General features: G+C 38.3%; 2 protein-coding genes across 4 annotated transcripts; one reads left to right on the top strand and one right to left on the bottom strand.

The window, feature by feature from the left end:
• Positions 1-1,773: 1,773 nt before the first annotated feature.
• Positions 1,774-7,337, top strand: snf8 (SNF8 subunit of ESCRT-II). 2 transcript variants are annotated; one of them, XM_079260989.1, is made up of 9 exons: positions 1,774-1,882; positions 2,092-2,143; positions 3,413-3,463; positions 4,075-4,213; positions 4,347-4,451; positions 4,617-4,689; positions 4,808-4,949; positions 5,401-5,475; positions 6,898-7,337. In XM_079260989.1, the coding sequence occupies exons 2-9, from the start codon at positions 2,093-2,095 to the stop codon at positions 7,033-7,035; spliced, it is 774 nt and encodes a 257-aa protein (XP_079117115.1). In that variant the 5' UTR covers positions 1,774-1,882; position 2,092; the 3' UTR covers positions 7,036-7,337. The 2 variants fall into 2 exon arrangements, with proteins under 2 accessions (XP_079117115.1, XP_079117114.1); XM_079260988.1 differs by having other exon boundaries at positions 1,784-1,882; positions 2,089-2,143.
• Positions 7,338-7,346: 9 nt separating this feature from the next.
• calcoco2 (calcium binding and coiled-coil domain 2) lies at positions 7,347-17,755 on the bottom strand. 2 transcript variants are annotated; one of them, XM_079260986.1, is made up of 15 exons: positions 17,675-17,755; positions 17,036-17,215; positions 16,842-16,944; positions 15,866-16,026; positions 14,040-14,165; positions 13,800-13,925; positions 13,628-13,717; positions 13,448-13,545; positions 13,263-13,332; positions 11,510-11,677; positions 11,245-11,433; positions 10,874-10,990; positions 10,631-10,796; positions 10,238-10,266; positions 7,347-9,535 (listed from the first exon to the last, which is right to left on the bottom strand). In XM_079260986.1, exons 2-15 carry the CDS (start codon positions 17,207-17,209, stop codon positions 9,371-9,373), a joined length of 1,782 nt encoding a protein of 593 aa, XP_079117112.1. In that variant the 5' UTR covers positions 17,210-17,215; positions 17,675-17,755; the 3' UTR covers positions 7,347-9,370. The 2 variants fall into 2 exon arrangements, with proteins under 2 accessions (XP_079117112.1, XP_079117113.1); XM_079260987.1 differs by having other exon boundaries at positions 7,347-9,532.
• Positions 17,756-21,936: the final 4,181 nt, after the last annotated feature.

Genomic DNA, 21,936 nt, shown 5'->3' with positions numbered 1-21,936 from the left:
ATGGTTTAGTGTTTTATCTCTTTATATACAGTCTATGGTTTTATCCATAGACCGTATATGAAAATGATATTATATATATATATATATATATATGTGTGTATGTATTGCTATCACGTCTTAACAAAATGCCTCAAAACACTGTCAGATTTTGATTTATATATAAATATTCATTTCCCCTTTAAAAATAAAACAAATTATGTTGTTCTTAAAGGTCATTCAAATCACAAAGGACTATTTCTGTGGATGCATTACTTGTAAATGAGGGAAACAGTATACCTAAGAACTGCTTGATAATATACTGAACTATCTATCTATCTATCTATCTATCTATCTACATTTTATAGTTATAACTAGAAGTAATTTCTCATGTTATGAGTTTGCAGGTGACAAAAGGTTTAATGCTTTTGTAAAGTGGTTCAAATTAGTCCATTTACAAGTTAAAGTGCACAAGTAATAAGAAATACAAATTATTAACCTTAAGTGGGATATTATTGACAGTTCATTTATTTAAAAAAAAAAAGTTACCCCCTCAATGGGGTGGCAGTGGCTCAGGTGGTAGAGCCACACAATGATCTGCGGTTTGAGTCCTGCTTCCCTACTGGATCCCCGAAGGGAGACTTGATTGTTCTCTGAGGACTGGTCTCAAGCAGACGATTGTGTCAAGAGAGTATCCAATTTACCTATTCGATGAGCCACTGTGATGATCCTTTTAGAAGGTCAAGCCAAAGTCTCAGTAAGTTATTCAACTAAGTAACATAAAAAGCAGATTTAAATACACTGATGTTTCTGTTTGCTTCTTTGCTTCATTCAAAGTTGTTTTTGACAAACTACAACATGTACAAAACAGAGCTGCCCGAATGGTACTGACATGTGATTTCAGGACAAATATCATCACAATGCATAAGAAACTTAACTGGTTGTTGGACAGACTCTTATATTCATTGACAGTTGTAATATCGGTATTAAAACTACCTGTTATTTTAATTAATAATCTTACTTTTAGTGCTGGAAATCACAAATATACCACAAGACATGCAAAAGATGGAAATTTTAGCTTGCCTAAAGCAAAATCAGATGCCATAAAAAGAACTGTTATGTAAAAGGCATGAAAATATGGAATTCACTACCGAAGAACATTAAATAAACCACTGACCTAAAAAAACCTTAAAATATTATTAAAAGACTATTTTCCAAAAGTAAAAGTATCTATATAAATCACAATTATAAGGGTTTGGTGATTAAAATATAATAAATACAAATGTATGTATAATACAGTAAGCAAACTGATAATGTGGATAGAGGTGTACTAGAAGATTTGTATTATAGATAATCAAATATTTAGGTTGATATCCAATTATGAGTAAGCGTATTTTTGTGAATGAATAGTTTATATGATATGAGGTAACACGAATGGACATCACATGCATGGATTTAGTATGTAAAAATGGATGTAAAGAGATGTATTTGAAGATGTAAATAGCTTGTATTCCAATGTGCTGTGTAACTTTTTACAAGTTTTTGTTTTTTGATGTTATAATTGTGCCAGACCCCAGGAAGAATAGTTGTAGCTTGCTACAGCTAATGGGGATCCTAAACTAAACTAAACTAAACTAAACTAAACTAAACTAAACTAAACTAAACTAAACTAAACTAAACTAAACTAAACTAAACTAAACTAAACTGTCTTGTGCTATACCCGCCAGGACAGCAGGGGGCGCTGTACAACCAGCTTTTGGCTTACAGCCGCAGAAACAACCCTACTTCCTTGTTGTCAAAATGGAAGCAGTTTTACTGAATTATTTTTAGGTTCCCCGAGATTTTGTTATTTTTTGGAAGGGATAGGCGAATTTAGACAACTTTAGTTTACAAGTGCACACTGAAGGTAAACATTTTAGAACTAGTGCAAGTTAGTGGCTCGAACAAGCTAGTATACCTAAGTTAGCTTGAATGTGTCGCTGATATTTTCAGCATACTCCACATTATTCTGCATTAAACACACACTTTTGAACATACTCCACATTATTCAGCTTTAAATACACACTTGTTATTTGTAGATCCGCATTTTGTGTTCATATTATTAAACATCAGCAGGATGCGGAGAGGTGTCGGTGCTGGAGCCATTGCCAAAAAGAAGCTGGCGGAGGTATTTCAGCTTTTCCTGATTTTTATTTATTTATTTATTTATTGTAACTTCTTTGTATGTATATTGCTCTTTACATGGCTTAAATGGTCGTTTTAGAGAATATAAACAAGTTGGACTTACTTTGGGAAGACTTAATATTTTTTTCTAGCCTACGTGAGTAATGATGGGAAAGCTTCTGTCATCCAGAAATTAAAACTGGATTTTGTAGCAACTGGGAATCTTATGACAGTTTATGCAATTTCTTTGTTGGCTGATAAAATATTAAATGATTATGACAAATAAGTATACACCAAGATGATCTATAACTTGGCTATAACGGATTAATTAATGCAGTTTTATTCCTGTTGTTTTTAAATACTGTATTCTGATAAAAGTTGTAGATGATGCACTACTCTGCCCCTAAAACACTGACATGTTATCATCAGTTTTAGACAGCTGAAGTGCTGAACCCAAACTTGCACTTCCTTATTTCAGCTACGGTTTATGGTGGTTTGGTATCTTATTTTCTAAAACACCGCAGTAGCTATTAAAACAACAACAACAAAAAGCATTGTGTGTGACAGATTGAACGATTACTACCGTGCAGATGCTGTAGAAAAGTCTTGAACCCTCCCATTTTTTTAAATATATGAATTTCTAAGGAAACAAGCAATGAAGATGGGAGGTGCTGAATCAACATGTTCTGGAAAATCTTCATGGATGAGAATAAATGATGCCAAGTCAAAGCTGTCTTTGTTGGTTTTTTTATTCACACCAGTGGTTACATGTAATCACAGAAGCAGGTGGAGAGAGCTCTCTGCAGATGCGGACCTAACACAAGATTTTAAGTTACACTTGACCCCTCCTAGTTGCTTGACAGATCGGAAAGAGTCCTGCAAAGCTGAGCTGTATCTAGACATAAAACACCTGCACTTCTAACTAAAGATTCGAGCGAAGTCAGGCTGACACAAATCAGATAAACTTAAAAGAAAACTCTTTCTGTGTCCACGCTAACAAGCTAGGAAATAAACTTTCCTGAATTGTGCACATTCCAACAGGCCTCAAATGAATACAGTGTTATATACCTTATGTGCATAGACTACAAAATACAGCATAATCACGACAGATCAATGCACATATGTCTGATTATTTCCATCTAATTTCGGCTACCTAACAGTTAATACAAACAAAGGCTATGGAAAATAATTTTACCTTACAAACACCTTGCACAGTCCTGTTTGTGGGATTTCCTTTTTCTCCATTTTTAATATCTCTTTGTTTTGTATTCAGGCCAAATATAAAGAAAGAGGAACTGTTCTTGCAGAAGACCAAATTGTCCAGGTGAGTCTCTCTTTCTGTTTTTCTACATTTTGAATGAAAAAAGTGGGTCTCATTTGGTTTCTAACAAACATACAATAGATATTGTTTAAGTAGAATATATTTGAGAAGATATCCATCATTATTTTCTACAATTATGATATGCTTTTGATTCAGCTCTATTGTGAAAACATTTGGTGTCTATTCCATTTTTCTGAGTCTGAATAAAACCCTCATTTGTCACTGTACTTGTGACAGTTTTCAGCACTTGATGACTGTTGTGAACACAGAGTTTTGATTAGAAGGTGATGGGCGACAGGGTCTTTTCTGTTGTTGCCCCATCCTTCTGGAACTCTGTACATAATACATCCGAGACGCCACGGAAAGTTTCACTTTTTTTAAAATCACAACTAAAAATCCACCTGTTTTATTCTGAAATTATCACCTGAACTTTCCTTGAACTTCTTGTGTTTTGTGTTCCCTTTGCATGTTTTCTGTATTTTGTCTTGTGAATCACTGTTCTGTAAAGCAGCTTTGACTTTTTGAGAAGCGCTACCTAAATAAAATGTATTATTATTATATTATTATTATTATTATTATTGTTAGTTGAATAACTGTTTTTGCTTTTCTGCCAGATGTCTAAACAGCTGGAAACTTTTAAGTCAAATCTGGAGGAGTTTGCCAGCAAGCACAAACAAGAGATCCGCAAGAACCCACAGTTCAGAGTCCAGTTTCAAGAAATGTGTGCGACCATTGGTGTTGACCCGCTTGCTTGTAAGAAACATTTTGATTTTAAAAAGAAAATTAAATGGATGAAAGAGTACTTCTCCTTTTCTCTTGCAGAAAGGTCCAGTGTTGAAAAGTTGAGCAACACTTTGAAGCTGCTCTTTTTCATGTGTTTTCACAGCTGGAAAAGGTTTTTGGTCCGAGATGCTCGGTGTTGGAGATTTCTATTATGAGCTTGGCGTACAGATCATTGAAGTGTGCCTCGCCTTAAAACACAGAAATGGAGGTTTGCCCTTTTTTTTTTTTTACATAGTGTTTTTGAGCAACAGTTAATGGCACTTAATAAAGTCATAAACACCAGTGTGATGTAACTATCGTCATTACAAGTAATGATGGCTTTATAATATCTCTAAATGGAGTCGTACGCTGTAATTTGGGTGTTTTCTTACAGGCCTAATTACTCTGGACGAGCTCCATCAGAGAGTGCTGAAGGGACGGGGGAAGTATGCTCAGGATGTGAGCCAGTAAGTAACAGTAATTCAGTATATTTATTTTTCTGTCCCTCAATAATGTTTATGATTTACATAATTAAATATGCATTTATATAAATGTAATAATTATGATTGTATTTGTGGTTGACAGAGACGATTTGGTCCGAGCCATAAAGAAGCTGAAGGTGATGGGGAACGGGTTTGGGATGATTCCTGTAGGTGGTTCCTACTTGGTCCAGTCAGTACCAGCCGAGCTCAACATGGATCACACTGTAGTTCTGCAACTGGCTGAGGTAAAGTGAAGCTCTCAGTATTTCCCTTCTTTCTCTAAATGTAAGACATTTTACTTTAACAATAAATTAGTTTTATATTAAATTAGCTTTTCTAATTGAGACTTCCACTAACATCCATAGCATTTCCCTTTTTAAGCCTTAAAAAATTGTCTGTTTAGTTTTAATTTTCACAAAATCCCCTTTAAACACTTCCTTATAAAGATCATGACAGTTTCAGATACAGGTTTAATGGTAAATTCAGTTCCATTAAGGTCATGTTTATAGATCTGGTTAAAAGTTTGAACTAAACGCAACACTGTCAATACAGCCTAAGTCCCAGTCATATGCCAGCATGTTTATGTGAAGATGAGAGCAGAGATGAAGCTTCAGAGTTGTAGATTTAGTCTGAAAACATGTTTTTAAGTGTCTCTTATCTGTTTGTGCAAAGTGATATTTGGTTGTTTCTGTGTAGAAAAAGGGATATGTCACAGTGAGCGAGATCAAGGACAGTCTGAAATGGGAGAAGGAACGAGCGTGTCACGTCCTGGTAAGCGCTTACCAGCTCTTTTTTTTCTGCAATGTTTTTAAAACATTTAGAAAAAATGTGATTAAAGTATCACCCAGAGAGTCTAAAGCTTTTCCTGGCCTGCACAGGCATTAAGAAGTTTGTTTTAAAATGAAATTAGACCTTGGAGTGTGAAGACGCATTAAATCCTGCCTGTGAAGTGAAGAAGCATTGTGGAATGAAGCGAGCTCTGGCACGAAGACGAACGTTAAACTGGAGATCTTTTTTTCACGATGGACGGCTATTCTTTTAAGGAACTTAAAATCTGAATTTATTTGCACTTGCTTGATTTTACCATCATTTTTCTGCAGCTTACTTTCATCTGGGTTTACAAGTTAATTAGAGCTGCAGCTGTTTTTCTAACTAAATCCATCAGTGAACAGACAACCTATTAAAGCCAGAGTCAGGACCGTAGAAATAACAAATTTGATATTTATCTTCCAACATTAAATGTTAAGATGTTCCCTTTATAAGTTCTTTGCATGAGAAAATGCACAAAAAACAAGTGTTGAAGTTTCCAGTCCCAGTTTTCATCTCCTCTGAAGAGCTTCATTTGCACTGAATCACAAGAATAATGATGATAATTACCGCTCTGCATACACACAAAGGCCCTACCCGAACATTGTTAGAATGCAGCAGCAGCAGCAGCAGCAGAGTCATCTGCTCAGGTGCTGCAGTAGACACACTTTGATTTTGCAACACTGAGATCCCAGAAGCCAACTATTTCTCTCAATGAATGGTTTCAGTTATTTACGGTTGGCTAAGTTGACTTAAAGACACATTACGTAACTTTCTGACCTCACAACGCTGCATCCCGGACTCGTTCTATGACACGGTGACATCTATCATGTGCATTTCTAGAGCCGCGGCTGCCCAGCAGCAACAGTCTTGAGGCTGAGAAACCGACACTATATAACTTTTACACCCGGGATCTGACATGACGTTGCAGCAGAGTTCTGCGTCACGGTTTAATAAGGAACTGGTTGTTTTGAACATGCAACGTCAGCAGAGAAAAACAAGAAGATTAAAAAGAGAGAGAGACAAAACAAGAGTCATCGACAGATCGTCTTTTGCTGGCTGGAGAACGCTAACAGGTCAGGTAGGATGCAAGATGGAGGCTAGATTAGCCGTCGATTGGGCGTGCAGGATGGGAAAAGTTCTGTACTGTGTCTTTAAGGTTTTTGTTGTCCTGCTAGACATCAGGACGTCACACAGTCGTAGGTGAGACACCGTTAGGCTAATTAACAGCCTTATTGCATTATTATTAGATGCTGCAGGGAAGTATTGTATAATTTCATCATTATCTTGTACTTTGACCAGATTGTGATCAAGTAAAAGTATTAAAAAGGCTTTAAAGCTTCAGGATACATGAACACAGGGACCATCATGTTCTCATATTTCCAGGATCACCTGCTGAAGGAAGGATTGGCTTGGCTGGACTCTCAAGCAGCTGGAGAGGCGCAGTATTGGCTGCCTGCGCTCTTCTCGGAGCTGACCTCTCGTGATGTCACACCAGAGGAGGCTAATCAGATGACACCTTGAGAGGTCATACCTTGACTTGGACCGTAGCGGGTGGCCGGGTCAGAGGCATGTCGGTGAACAAAATGTGCCTGGAAGGGATGTGAGAGAGCTGACAGGCAGGGTAAAATCCCTCTGAAATCACCTTCGGACTGAAAGAGGGGAAGTTTTCCTCCATCACAGCTATGCAACGAGGAGAAAATGTTGTCACGGAGCCTTGGACGATCTGGAATCTGTTTATGGGTATTTGGGAAAAACTCAGTGTAAATAACAGAAAAAACAGATTACATTTTTTCTTGTAAAATAAACTTTTGAAGAAAAAGTCAGCATTGAATATGTTGAGGTTTTTATTAATCTGCAGAATCTCTAAATGCATTTACAGCTTGATTTTGTCATTTCAAATAATAGACTTATATTCCTGTCACATATTTTAAGCCACAGACACCAGTGAACACCCTCTGATCCCATTAGAGAAAATCAGAATTCCCTCTGAGACGTGCAAAGCTTTGCCTTCAGTTTTATTGTAAAAAACACGGTCACCCCTTAAAGGATAATCCCCCTGCTGTCGTATACGCTTTCCATGACAAACCTTTATGCAACAAGCTCCTTTGCTTTTCTTAAACTTAAAACTATTTTAAGACATGCTTTGTTATCATTGCATAGTAGAGAGTCGTCATGCCTCATGTAATATTCAGCCAAAAATAATTCTATTATTAATTGCACTTGTTATTAAATGCTGCAGAGAGCAGCACGAAAAAAAAAAAATCAAGATCTTGAATTAATTAAAATTTAAATAAAAAAAGTTGCAAATTTAACATAAAACAACAATCATACCACTTTCTTCATTCAATGACAGACATGCAGACCTGTCCCAATCATAACAAATTCCATGTTTGTGTTTCTACTATTTAAGAACTGGAGCTCTTTTAATTTTTACATGTCATTGTGTTCCCCTCTTCTGTGGTTTAACGACACCCAAGAGGAGACTCGATGTCTCCAGCTGGTAAATGTTGGAGGTGGGTGTAACACTTCAGCATTTACAGGGCTACATACAAACCCAATTACCCCAGTAGTACTAGCTAAAAAAAAAAAAGACAGAGGGTATTTGCTAAATTAAAAACATTTACATGGTAAATTTGGTAAACTGGCAGGAAAAAGTAAAGTTCAGTGGTGCAAATATCAGCAATTAATAAAAGCACAGATCTGTCACTTACCCACCTTCATTAACAAAGTGTATTAGTTTAAGTTTTCTGCATATACTGAAAAAAAAATTGCAAAATGAACAGAATATCTGTGGTAAATGTCAGATATGATGCGTTGCTTTCAAACAAACCTGTTCATCACTGGCTAAGTGATGGCACACGTGACCCCACATGGTTATTATAAGGGGGTCGGTAACGTGTGTGTGCAGGATGTTGCTGCCAAAATTCATATTCCCCCTGAAAAATGTTCTCTTTGGCTGCAGTTTGATTTATTTTGTTTTACTCGTCAAGAACTGTGTAAGCCAGTATATATAAAGCCTGCTTCATGTTTCCAACTTTAAACTATAAAATGGATTTATGTGGAAAAAAGTTTTATAATTGAAACAAACAGTTTAATTAGAATCCAGTAAATTATGTAAATGATTTATGTTTTTATTATCTTACAACGGGTAATTTTTTTTACCTTTATAGTAGGCCTTAATACAGCCATAAAAGGCACTCACTCAGAGGAAGAGAACTGTTTAAAGGGGAAAATGGAGGGGTAAGAGGTTGTGGATGTTGTTTTCTGAGATTTCAGAAATGGAAGATTATATTTACACGGACGGCAATAACGTGATGAAAAAGGCAACAATTACAGAAGATGTGGTGGTAAAGTTGCATTAGGGATCAGAAATGTTCCAGACTGGTGGCCAGATGTAAAAAGAATAAACTTTTCCACCCACCAGTGAACACATCTGATGTTTGGATTTAAAAATGACTCGATTAGTAAATTTAGCCTTAAGAATCCAGAGCCTGCAAGCCATATGAGATGTCTGCTACTCCAGGTGTCACTTATTATTATTATGACATGGTTTTTGTTTAATGGTTGAAACAAAAATGCAGATGATTTGGCAACCTTGGCTTTTAATTTTTCTTCTTTTTTAAATGTTAACACGGGCTCTGAGCTGCAGATGTGTCCACCTGATCTTTTTAAATGCATCACCGTGCAGTGTCAACGTTCGACCACAGTAAATGAGGATGTTTGCTGAGATCATACAGGCATTCTGCAAATCTCTGGAAGCCGGCACGGCAGACTCCAAAAGCTTTAAGAGTAAAGAAAACCGTCCATCGTCTACACCTTCCCATCTTCGAGAGAGTTCACGTCGCACTCATTGTGCTCACAACTCGTGGCTGTAGACGTGATCCTCAAACACGGACTGCTCCATGTGGTCGCAGATCATTGTGCAGAAGGGACACACTCTGTGGCTCTGCTCATGCTGCTCCAGTTCACCTCGGGTAATTCCCGGGAAACTCTCCTGGCAGTGACGACACACCAGCAACTGCTGGGGACAGAAATGGAGGCAGTTTCACAACAGGTAACAAAATACGGAGTGTATTATGTTTTAGGTCTGCTCAAAATAAACTGCAAACGGCCGAGTCACTCGTGTGGATATCCAAAGATCATGTGAGGTGGGGATGTGTTCCTTGTTTATATGTTGTGGAAACAAGACGCGTTACCGTTGTTTAACCCATAAAGACCCATGAAAAAGTGATCAGATAAGTCCAGTATTTTTAATATGAGCTCTTTATTTGTCCATTTAACAAAAACGTACCAAAACTAGCTATTTATTACCAGGTGTAGTCTGCTTTCTGGTGTCCGTTAAGGAGCTAAAAACAAAACTTAAATTGTGTTCTGCAGGATTTTCAACAAAGTTTATGTCATAAAGTGATGCCAAATGTCTTAGAAACTGTATGTATCAAATGTCACGCTGGGCTCTTATGAGTTAAATGAGCTGCGAATGTAAATGGTGAATGAGATTTAGAGATAATTCGTTTTTCTTGCAGACTTTTAAAGCCTGAATTTATTTACAATTATAACTAAATAAATACTGGGGAAAAAAGGAAAGACAAGTTTTAAACTAGTTGCTGTAATGTTCTTTTCGCTGGACCTCCTAAAAAAAAAAAAGCGGATTTAACATCTGCAGCTGATCCAGATGCTGGAGCTTTAACCAGGACTGAGAGGTGAGGAAAATAACTTTACTTACCTCCTCTTCCTGTAATCCTTCAATGCTATCTGTAAAGAAAAGTAAAAATTATGTCAAGTGTCTTGTGGCAGGTTTAGCGCCCCTAGTGGCCAAAAGTTGCACTTTATCCCTTTAAAAGCAGATATGATGGCAGCCATGTCATGAGTACACCTGATCTACTCGTTCACTTGAAATAAAAATTAAGACCTTAGACGTGACAATGTTCTTTTTTCTGAAACAAAATAAGGGCATCCTCCTTTGAGCACCACAAAAAATAGTCACTGTGCTTCAGGTCGGAAAAACATCCCAGTTTTCTAACATTGAGCTTCGTCTTCATGCCACAAGGGACAGTTTTCTGTTATAAAACCCACAAAAGTTTCCCTCACTTTTACTAAAGTGTTTGTGTTTTCTCACCTATGGTTGCATAGATATGCTGATCTGGTGTCTCCTGCTGGTCACGGGCGGCTGAAGTGTCGCCAGCTGGTGAGGTGGCGTTAGGCTCCATGTATGCTGAGTCAGCAGAAGCTGTGTCATGGCTGGCGTAAACTCTCCGCAGCCCTTCAATCTGATCTTTCAGTTCCTGATGGAATAAACACAATTCCAGTGTCTGAATTCGCAGAGTGAACCTTTGCTAAGATGGAAATGGTGTTTGCGTACCATGTTTTCTGTGGTGAGCCCTTCCTTCTCTCGAAGCACCAGAGCGAGCTGCTGGGCCTGATTTTCAACCTCTATGTTCCTGTCTGCAATCATTTCATTCATCTCTTTGCATTGCATCTGAAAAATTATGGCAAGAAAGCTACAGTTTTTCTTTCATTGCAAAAAGAATCTGACATTTATCCTATAAAGTCCAGAACTATGTGAACATCTGTTAAGTCTAATTGCATTTCATGCAAATATGCAAAGTTATAAGCATGCTAAAAGCAGATTGTTATACCCTGACAAGAGTAAAACTGCATATTAAAATACTGAGATTACAGAAAAACAACTTTTGCATTTAGCCAGATTTCATCTAAGATGCTTAATTTCACCTCATATTTGGAGGTTCTCTGTTGCTCTTGCTCCAACGACACCACGGTTTTCTCCAGCTTCTCTTTGACGTGCGTCAGCTCTTCTTTCAGGAACTCCGCTTGCCTCTTGGTGTTCCTTGTTTCCTCCCTCTCATTGGTCAGTTTTTCCTGTGTATCTCGCAGCTGCCTGCCAAGAATCTGACACTGCACCTGAGGAGGACGCATCATTAAGAAATTCATCCAGCAGTGTTTTCTACGGAGACCTTAAGCCTCTTTTTGTTCCTACCGTCAGGTCGTCGTCCGGAGAACTCTGCACACCTTCCTGCTCCGACAGCCTCCGAACCAACTCCTTGTTCTCTCTCTCCACTTTATCTATGCTCTGTGTGAGGCCTTGCATCTTGTGGAGCTCTGCAACGAGTCTCTCCCTCTCTTTCATGCTGCTCTGAAAGTCAACCTGCCATAAGGAAAACACACGTTTCAATTCCAGTTCCCCTTAATAGAGGCTGTCCAGCTCCAGTTCTTAAGGGTCCGAATCCTGCAAGGGATAGATGTTTCCAAGCTCCAGTGCGTATGATACAAATGAAACGGCTCTCGTCAACAGATTATTGTAAAGTCCTGCTCAAGCATGTTGAGTCATTAATCCAATTCAGGTGTGCTGCAGCAAGAAACGTCCCAAATCTTGTTCTCAGGAACGGATTTTAGACACCACTGCTGAAAACGATCAAAATGTGACCCATCAATTCATGTTTTAAAGTTTTTTTTTTTTTTTTAAGAGAACGTTTTTTTTATTTCCGAGCAGATTTTAAATGTAACTGAGTTCAGCTTTTACTGCCAGGAAAGCCAAAGTTATGCTAGCATATGTTCTCAAAGGTTCAGGGTGTTAATATGTGTTTTGTAAAGGACAGGGTGTTCGGTCAAGTATCTAAAAATAGAAAAAATTGGCATTTTATTCATTCATTGCAGAGCATATACTTGTCTAACCTACTGAGCACATCTTTGTTGTTGTATACATGAAATCAGATGTAAAATGATGAGATTATTTCTGTGACTTAGTGTGTTCTCTGCCTCCTCTGTTGATTACAAATCCTCTAAAAAAGCGTAACAGGACAGAACCTGCAGAATCTACCTGAAACTTTTTGTGAAGTTGGTAAAGTTTTTTCAGAACCCACCTGAAGGTTTCTATAATTTATCACATATTTTCCAGGGGTCACCAAGTCTGCACCTCTTGGTCCTACAGGTTTTAGATGTTTCCCTGCCACAGCATATCTGACTCAAATGGGTCAGGAAGAGGTTTGTGGAGAACTTGAACACAAGCCGACGGAGAACCATTTCATTTTAATGGTGTGTGTTGCAGCAGGTAACATCTAAACCTTGGAAGACACTCATACAAAAGTCCAGAGTTGGTGGTTGGAGGCTGTTTTCTACAGTTTATCATTTTAGCATCACATGCATATCAATCTGCTGCAGAAAATAGTCCCCTTCTATTACTGATGTTTTTAATTTAAAATTAAAAGCATAATAAACTACACTGCAAACTGAAGACCGCTTCAACTTTGTGCTACAACCAGGGGCGATTCTAGGATCAGAGGTTTAGGGGTCCTGAGCAACCACAGAGCTGCTTGATAAATCACTGTACATAAAAACTGTTTCATTCCAACATCTGTGAAAAAGCAAAACACTTTTTGGGAAAGTCTGTGACTAAACCATCAAAATCTGATTCAAGTTTTTTAAATTCTGAGACGCAGTAAAAGATGAATAGATTGGAATCATTAAAGAAACATATTGCCTAATCTTTCTATTATATATATGAATATATATAACTTTTTAAACCAGGTGCTGGTAGTGTATAGTCTCTACACTTTTATAGTTTGTTTGGTTTGTTTTTTATTTTGAAAAACATGGACAGTAAAAGAAAAAAAAAATTCAGTTTTATGGGTGCTTTGCTTCAGCACCCCCTAAAATGGGCTAAAAACACCGATGGCTACAACTTTGCCTTGCAGAGTAATGAATTCAGTTTTATCCTGAAAATCGGTGCGTACCTGTAAAAGCTGGATCTCATCCTTGGTTTTTAGCAGCTCCCGTTCTCCTTCTCGGAATTTGGCTTTCAGCCTAAAACACACAGAAACCTGAACGTTAAAAGCCTGAAAACAGTTTGCAGCAACGTCTAAAGATGGTCTGATGTTTTAACTACAAATATCCAGACAAAAGCCAAGCCTGGACTCACTTGGTAATCTCCTCAGCTTGAGCGCTATCCTTCTCCTTCAGCTTCTCACGCTCCTCTTTCAGTTGACTGATCTTCAGCACAGCTTGATCGTATCTCTCCTGAAGGAATGTAACAGAAAGATGAGCACCAGACCAGACTGATGTGAGCCTTGGAGGCTGAAACTTGACAGAATAATCTCACCTCTTTCTTTCTTAATGAACTCAAGCTCTGGCTTTGCTCTGTGGTGTCATGTTGCTGTGATTCCCTCTGCTTTGCCAACTGGATCTCCTCCTTGTAATGACATTAAAGTTCTGATTTGCTCACCGATGATGCAGGAGCGACTTTACAGATCACGCACGGAGAGAATACAAACCTTTAAGCCGTCATTTTCTTGCAGCTGTGCCTGCAACTTGCTCTTAAGTTTTTCATTGTCCCCCTTGAGCTGATCCATTTCTTTCGCCAGCTCGGCTCGTGCTGCCTCTCTCAGCTCAATCTGCACCTACACAAATCAAACGCTGCGTCAGCCTATCAAAGTTCATTTCGACGTTAACTACTTTCTCTGTTTCACAATAAGCAAATAACCACGATATGGCCCCGATTCAGATAAGCAGACCTTGTAGCTGGCAGTTTCTTTCTGCTCCTGCAGCAGAGAGCTTTTTAAGGTTTCATTTTCTGCTCGCATGGCATCCAACTCCTTCTGAAGTTTACTTTTCTCTCGTAGGTTCTGGTCGACTTGTTCCTGAGATAAGAGTTTAAAAAAAGCACACATACATCAGGAAAAGAAAATGTTTTATTTACTTTGCAGGTTTCTAGTTTTACGAGAGTTCAGGACCTGCAGTCAAACATGCACTGAAATGGAAATTATACAGAAGAAACAAGCTAACATGGATGCTGCAGAAAGGCTTATTATTAAATATCAGAGATCAGATCGCTGGGTTATACCCAACATGTCAATGTGTGCATCAGGTTAATGTTGTTTCTGGTGAATTTGGGGCCAATTCATTGGTTTTTGAAGTAAGAATTTATCTCGCTGTACTTTGTGTTATAAATCCACAGTTACAGAAAAAGGACATCTCTAAAGCTAAATAAACAAAGTAAAACTGTAGAAAAACTGCATCCCTTTTTCTGAACGGTCTTCCTTCATCAGTAGGAAATGTAGAAACAAAAATCTATTGAACTGATATCATAGTTATTTACTATGTAAGTTTATTTAGTTCTACTGCTTCTTCAGACAATTAATCTTCTTTCTTTTGTTTGTTCTGTTTTGTTGATAATAATTAAATTAAATAAATCTAATGAAATTAAGGGAAGACAGGAAGGAGAGTCTGTTAAAAAAAAAAGAGCCTGAAGTGGCTTTTCTGTGTGGAATTTATATGTTCTCCCCGTGTATGTGTGGGTTTTCCTCCCGCCCACAAGACATGCGTGTTACATTAATTGCAATGGTTAATTAATCACTTTTACATGTAAGTCACTTTGATAAAAGCATCTGACAAATGACTAGAATATATCAAGCAACCTTATTACCAATGTTTGTCATTTTAAACAATAAAAGAAGAAAGAAAAGCTACAAAAGTTAAATATATTGGATTTTTTCTGTCTCTAGATCTCAAGGACGGAAGGAAGGAAGGATGGCTGGATGGCTGGATGTCAAAACATTTAACAACATTTAGTGATGTCCAAAGGATTCATAAGATTTGATCACCTGCCACTTGGAGACTTTCACTTTAAGAAATCTAAAAAAAAAATCTACTTTTAGAGAATTATTTAGTTTGTTTTGCTGTTGGATTAACTGATCCATCAATCAAGCTGATGACACAAAGAAACAAAACAATCTGCTTTGCTTCTTCGGTCTCCTCTTGGTAAATTTTCCTCATGTATAAGTCTTCTCCACTTGGAAGCCCTATTTGCTGCAAGGCTTCATGATGGTTTAGTTAAGATAAAAGTGATAAAATATGGTTTTATAGATCTACTTTTTACCCTTTCATACCTCATTTTAGTCAATATCAATGTATTAAAAACATAAAAGCTCATTTTATTACTCTTATAAACACATGTATATTGTAAATGTATATTTCTGGAAATAAGTAGGATTTACAACTAAACTTGGCATGATGTGGTGAATATTTGTTATATGGATCAGTTTTACTTCTTTGATTAGGATTCATTTTAATTGTAAATGGTTGCAAATTATTTATTGGTGTTCTTTTGTTGGTTTGTTTGTTTTTATTTTAATGAGTTATGTAAAATATAACAGGATCCTAAAAAAAAGCAATTAAAACAAACAAAAACAGCTAATACTCCACTACTGGACTTGTTCAGATTTAGAATTTACAATAATTATTTATAATATCACTTCTAACTTGCATATATGTTCAATCTGGAGCTTGTTTACAGCGTAACTTTAAACAGATTTCACATGACTGTTCTGCATTTTCATACCTGTGTCGTAATAACCAGAAGGTCGTCATCAGCGTTGCTCTCCAGGCTTTGTTCGACTGGATTTCTGAAACAGAAAGGCGTACTGGCTCCTCTCACCTGCCCAGTACTGTCAACGTAGCAGAACTGGTAAAACTCGATCTCGTCTTTTGGGAGGTAATAATCTGATGGCAAAAGGACAGAAAACACAAAAACAAAACAAAAAGTATTATTCTTATTCACCGCTACTACAAAAGATCAAGTTAATTTCTGTTTATTGGGTTAAATACTTTTACATCTATTGATAAATTTAACTTTAAAATATGATTAAAAATATAAACACTTTCCTTTTAAAGCCCCAAAAATCTACATCTTGAACCTAAAATCAGACTTTTATTTGAATTTTTCTACAATAAACTAATCAAATATTGTAAGTACTTACATTTCTGTCAACAAATGAAGTAAATGTTAATCAGATGTGACTAAGTTTTAAAATCTATTTGTAGTAGCATTATAAAAGAAAAAAACTAATGTACAAAAATGTCATTGTTGTATTAAATCTTAAAGGACCCGTGTGGTTGGTGGAAAATGGGTAAAGTTTCAGGATTCATACAAAAACACATAAATTAAACAACATAAAATGGTAAAATGATAAATTGTACAAATCATATATAAATTTGAATGCTGAGAATGTTATTATAAGCATCTTTTTATTGTTAATTTTAATACATTGACCTTAATAAACCTTCCTGTGAACTCAGTGGATCCAAAATGCCTTAAATCCCCCCAGACTGACTAGATATGATCTAAAATCCTTCTCTTTTGCATGTCTAAACAATCCTTGCAGAATTATTTCAGAGGAGTGTGGAAAAAAAACAGATCTGAAGATTAATAATGCTTTACATATAAACACTGCTTTACAGTGTTTACATTTCAGACACGAAGAGGAGTAGACATTACAAACACGACTAACCCCTTTCACCTTGCCATGAAAGCTCACCTTTGAACATGGCTTGCCTTGTAATCGCCTGTTGCCCATCCACATCTTGGTGCAACTCCACCCAGACAAATGTGCGATAATCCTTGGTGGAACTCCAGCCCACCTGCAGCAAAAAAAAAAAAAAAAAAAAAAGCCCATCTTTCAGTTTACCACTCACTGGAAACAAGTACAGAGTTAGTAAGATGATGGCCCACCTTGAAAATGCCCACCCAGTCTCTTGAGTTGGGCTGGAAGGCGGCGTTGAGGGTGTAGCAGCAGGTGATGTGGGTTGAGGGCGGGTATGAGTGGGGGATGTCGATGAAGACCACCTGAGAGAAGGTGTGAGGCGAGAGATCATCCGCCGCCGCTGCCTCTGTGGGGCTTTCCATGGTGGGCTGCCAAGATAGACACGACATTTAATGTGTGTGACTGGTGACAGCAGGTGCCACGAGTTGTTGTGTCAGAAAGCAGCACCGGTGTTTATACAGGTCTTTTTTCTTCCTGACTGCTGTTGTTGGTTTGTGCGCATTTAGAAATCTTGTTTTGGCTCCGTCTCAGATTTTTTGACGTATCCGTAACTCATTCAGCAAGAATTTTCACCCAAACAAAAGGTTCTACTTATAATTTAAGTGTTTCTATGTGCCTGTAGATAAAGTTTCATATTATATATGTTTTTTTAAAAGAAGCAAATTCATCTTTAAAACTAGAGAAAAGAAAAATAAAAGCGAAAGTAAAGAAACGTATAGAAAAGAATAGCATAAACGACATTTTGCTAGAATTGATTTTCTAAACTCGAACCCACTTTACAAACCTAAATTAATATAAAAAGTTTCAGAAAAACATGTTAAACTTACATTTGTTGTCAGCTGTCGGAGAAACAAGAACTACGTTCTGCTTCGCCCAGACGCCCGGAGCGGTGCGTTCAGGAGCTGCTCGGAAAGTTGCCTTAGGGGCGCGGAAAACTCACGACATGCCAGATGAAGGCCAGATAAGGTGAAATGTTTTATGGTTCATTTCTACATGCAGAAGTGTTAAGTCAACACGTTTCTTTTATTTATTTTTTTTAACAAAACTGTTATAGTTTTATTTGTTATTCTGTTATAGTTTTATTTGTTATTCTGTTATTTTGTTTTATTCTAAATTAGAAACTTAGACTGCATTTCCACTTATCTTCCAGATATTCATCTTTTCTGTTTAAAATATTTTAATAATTAAGATTATTGAAAACAACATATGAAATTTTAAAAATCCAATGGAAAAGGGATTTATTTTAATTTAATTGCGCATTTACAGAGACAAATTTTTTATTCCCAATTGGACCCGAAGGCATCGGAAATGTCTCGAACAGATGTTTGATTGTGGGAAATGAAGTCCATCTTAAAAATATGAATACCTGCAGTTTGAGTTAAATACACAAGAGGGAGCCCAACTCTTTAGCAATCCAACAAGAAATCAGTTGTGTGTGTATATATGTATATACACATACATACATACATACATACATACATACATACATACACACTGCTAAAAAAAAAAATAATAAAGGTAACAATAAAGTAACACGTTGTAGATCTGAATGAATGGAAAAATATGAATATATTTTTATTAAATACTTTGTTCTTTCCATAGTTGAATGTGCTGACAACAAAATCACACAAAAACTATCAATGAAAATCAAATGTATCAACCCATGAAGGTCTGAAATTTGGAGTTATACTCTAAATGAAAGTGGAAAAACACACTACAGGCTGATCCAACTTTGATGTAATGTCCTTTAAACAAGTCATAATGAGGCTTAGTAGTGTGTGTGGCCTCTGTGTGCCTGTATGACCTCCCTACAACTCCTGGGCATGCTCCTGATGAGGCGGCGGATGTTCTCTGGAGGGATCTCCTCCCAGACCTGGACTAAAGCATCCGCCAACAACTGGACAGTCTGTGGGGCAACTTGGTGGATGGAGCGAGACATGATGTCCCAGATGTGCTCAACTGGATTCAGGTCTGGGGAACGGGCGGGCCAGTCCATAACATTAATGCCTTCATGTTGCAAGAACTGCTGACACACTCCAGCCACATGAGGTCTAGCATGGTCTTGCATTAGGAGGAACCCAGGGCCAACCGCATCAGCATATGGTCCCACAAGGGGTCTGAGGATCTTATCTCTGTACCTAATGGCAGTCAGGCTACCTCTGGCGAGCACATGGAGGGCTGTGCGGCCCTCCAAAGAAATGCCACCCCACACCATTACTGACCCACTGCCAAACTGGTCATGCTGGAGGATGTTGCAGGCAGCAGAACGTTCTCCACGACGTCTCCAGACTCTGTCACGTCTGTCTCATGTGCTCAGTGTGAATCTGCTTTCATCTGTGAAGAGCACAAGGCGCCAGTGGCGAATTTGCCAATCTTGGTGTTCTCTGGCAAATGCCAAACGTCCTGCACGGTGTTGGGCTGGAAGCACAACCTCGACCTGTGGATGTCGGGCCCTCATACCACCCTCATGGAGTCTGTTTCTGACTGTTTGAGCAGACAGATTAACATTTGTGGCCTGCTGGAGTTAATTTTGCAGGGCTATGGCAGTGCTCTTCCTGTCCCTCCTTGCACAAAGGAGGAGGTTGCGGTCCTGCTGCTGGGTTGTTGCCCTCCCATGGCCTCCTCCACGTCTCCTGATGTACTGGCCTGTCTCCTGGTAGCGCCTCCATGCTCTGGACACTACGCTGACAGACACAGCAAACCTTTTTGCCACAGCTTGCATTGATGTGCCTCCTGGATGAGCTGCACTACCTGAGCCACTTGTGTGGGTTGTAGACTCCGTCTCATGCTACCACTAGAGTGAAAGCACCGCCAGCATTCAAAAGTGACCAAAACATCAGCCAGAAAAATCGGAATTGACAAGTGGTCTGTGGTCTCTACTTGCAGAACCACTCCTTTATTGGGTGTATCTTGCCAATTGCCTATAATTTCCACCTGTTGTCTATTCCATTTCCACAACAGCATGTGAAATTGATTGTCTATCAGTGTTACTTCCAAAGTATATATATATATATATATATATATATATATATATATATATATATATATATATATATATATATATATAAATATATATATGTGTGTGTGTGTGTGTGTGTGTGTGTGTGTGTGTGTGTGTGTGTACAGTTGTGCTAATATTCATTCATACCCTTTTATTAAAGAAGGAAAAAAACAGCTGCCCATAAAATAAGCTGAAATTGACAAAAATAATACTAAATATAAAAATTTTATGAAAATCATTACATTATTTTCTAATTCTGGTTCAACAGAAATATTTTTTTCAAAAAGCAAACAAATAAGATAATTTATTACATATTACATCACTCATAAACTAATATTTCGTTGAACAATCCTTTAATGTTTCTGCTGCAGTCAGGTGTTTTCTGTTCCTCTCAGTCAGACTTCTGCACCTGTTGACAGGTATTTTGTCCCACTGTTCAACAGAAAAGTGCTCTAATTTGTCCTGGACCTATTTGTTTGTTTGTTTTTTCTTTCTTTAACTCAATTAAATGAAAAAACAGTGTCTTATATGACTAAATTATATTTTTGCAATGTTTTAGTAATTGTTCCTTTTTTAAGTCTCCAGTTATTTGAGTGACTGTTGTAAATTCAGCCTTTTCTTTAATGAAAGGAGATGAATACATATGAGCACAACTGTATATGTAACAGAATAAATAGTGTATTCCACTTGTCACGGTATTGGGCTGCATAATGCACTGTGTGTGGTGACTTGTGGGCGTTCCTCCTGAATACTGGCGTACTTGCGTCATCAACTACGCTTGATTGTTGCCAGTATTGGGACGGATGTGTCCGAGGTAAGTCGGTTCTAGTGAGCACTCTATGCACAGGAATATTTTTCCATGGTCTAAGTCTTTTCATTTCCTTACAGTGTCATGTAAACCAACTGCATGTTAACTGTGCCTGACCAGCACTCTGTATCCTATGCAGGTAATTGTGTATTTTGTTCATTTTGATTGTTGCCAGTATTGGGACGGATGCGTCCGAGTGTCATGTAAACCAACTGCATGTTAACTGTGCCTGACCAGCACTCTGTATCCTATGCAGTATTGTGACGGAGGCGTCCGAGAATAAATGGCCGGTGCAGGCGAGACCAGACCACTGTTTCAGCGCCTTTATTAAACACAACGCAGAGTACTTTCACCAAGAGAGAGCTGAACCAGTCAGTACCAGGACTGGCTTGGTTACACTGGTGCCGTGACCCAAGCATCCGATCCGACTTGGCGGGTTTGAGTCTGTCTACATCAGGGGTGGGCAACTCCGGTCCTCGAGGGCCGCAGTCCTACAAGTGTTGGGAGTTTCCCTGCAGCAAATCAGCTGCAGCAAATCAGTGGGTAATTAGCAGACTAGTGTAGTTGGATGTCAGGCTCTGCAGCAGTCTGCTAATCAAGTCTGATGTGAATCAGCTGTGTTGAAGCAGGGAAACTCCCAACACTTGTAGGACTGCGGCCCTCGAGGACCGGATTTGCCCACCCCTGGTCTACATCCTGGAGTATTCGACTGTGCAGCGGAGTCGCCAGCCAGGATTGCTACACGAGGATTGGCTCAGTGTTTTCCGGCAGCGGGAGGAGCGCGAAGTGCGCCGCCTATCAGGAACTCTGAAAGACCGCATTGTCACGTGATCGCGCCGGGAGCGTGGACTCTTCTGCACATGCAGTAACGTATTTCGCCACAAGGGGACAGTGTTGCACCGCGGACGCTACGGTTTTACTGTGGTGTGTGGTTTCAGCTGTTCTGGCTGTCTAACAATTCATATCATTTCTGGTTTACAGGGATGCTATAACGTTTGTGTTACTTAGCTTGATTCTTTTGGCTGACTCAACCTAAATTTATTGAGGCCTGTTTTCTTTTAATTGTGTTTAGTTATTTTATTCACTTGTACATTTTTTTTTTTGTGGTTGGTTATACATAGGAGTTTACCCAGAACCTGTGGTTCAGTCATGGACAGTAACGCAAGTTATGGCAGAGGGAGGGGTTCGGTAACATCTACTCCTCTTCCCACCATCGGCAGGGGCAGAGCCACATTCTTGCTTTCTCCTGGTTTATCTGTCCCTAGTCTGGGTTTGGAGAA

This window comes from Telmatherina bonti, assembly GCF_933228915.1.
Source record: "Telmatherina bonti genome assembly, chromosome: 21".
Taxonomy (NCBI): Eukaryota; Metazoa; Chordata; class Actinopteri; order Atheriniformes; family Telmatherinidae; genus Telmatherina; species Telmatherina bonti.
This window is presented reverse-complemented; position numbering and strand designations above follow the sequence as displayed.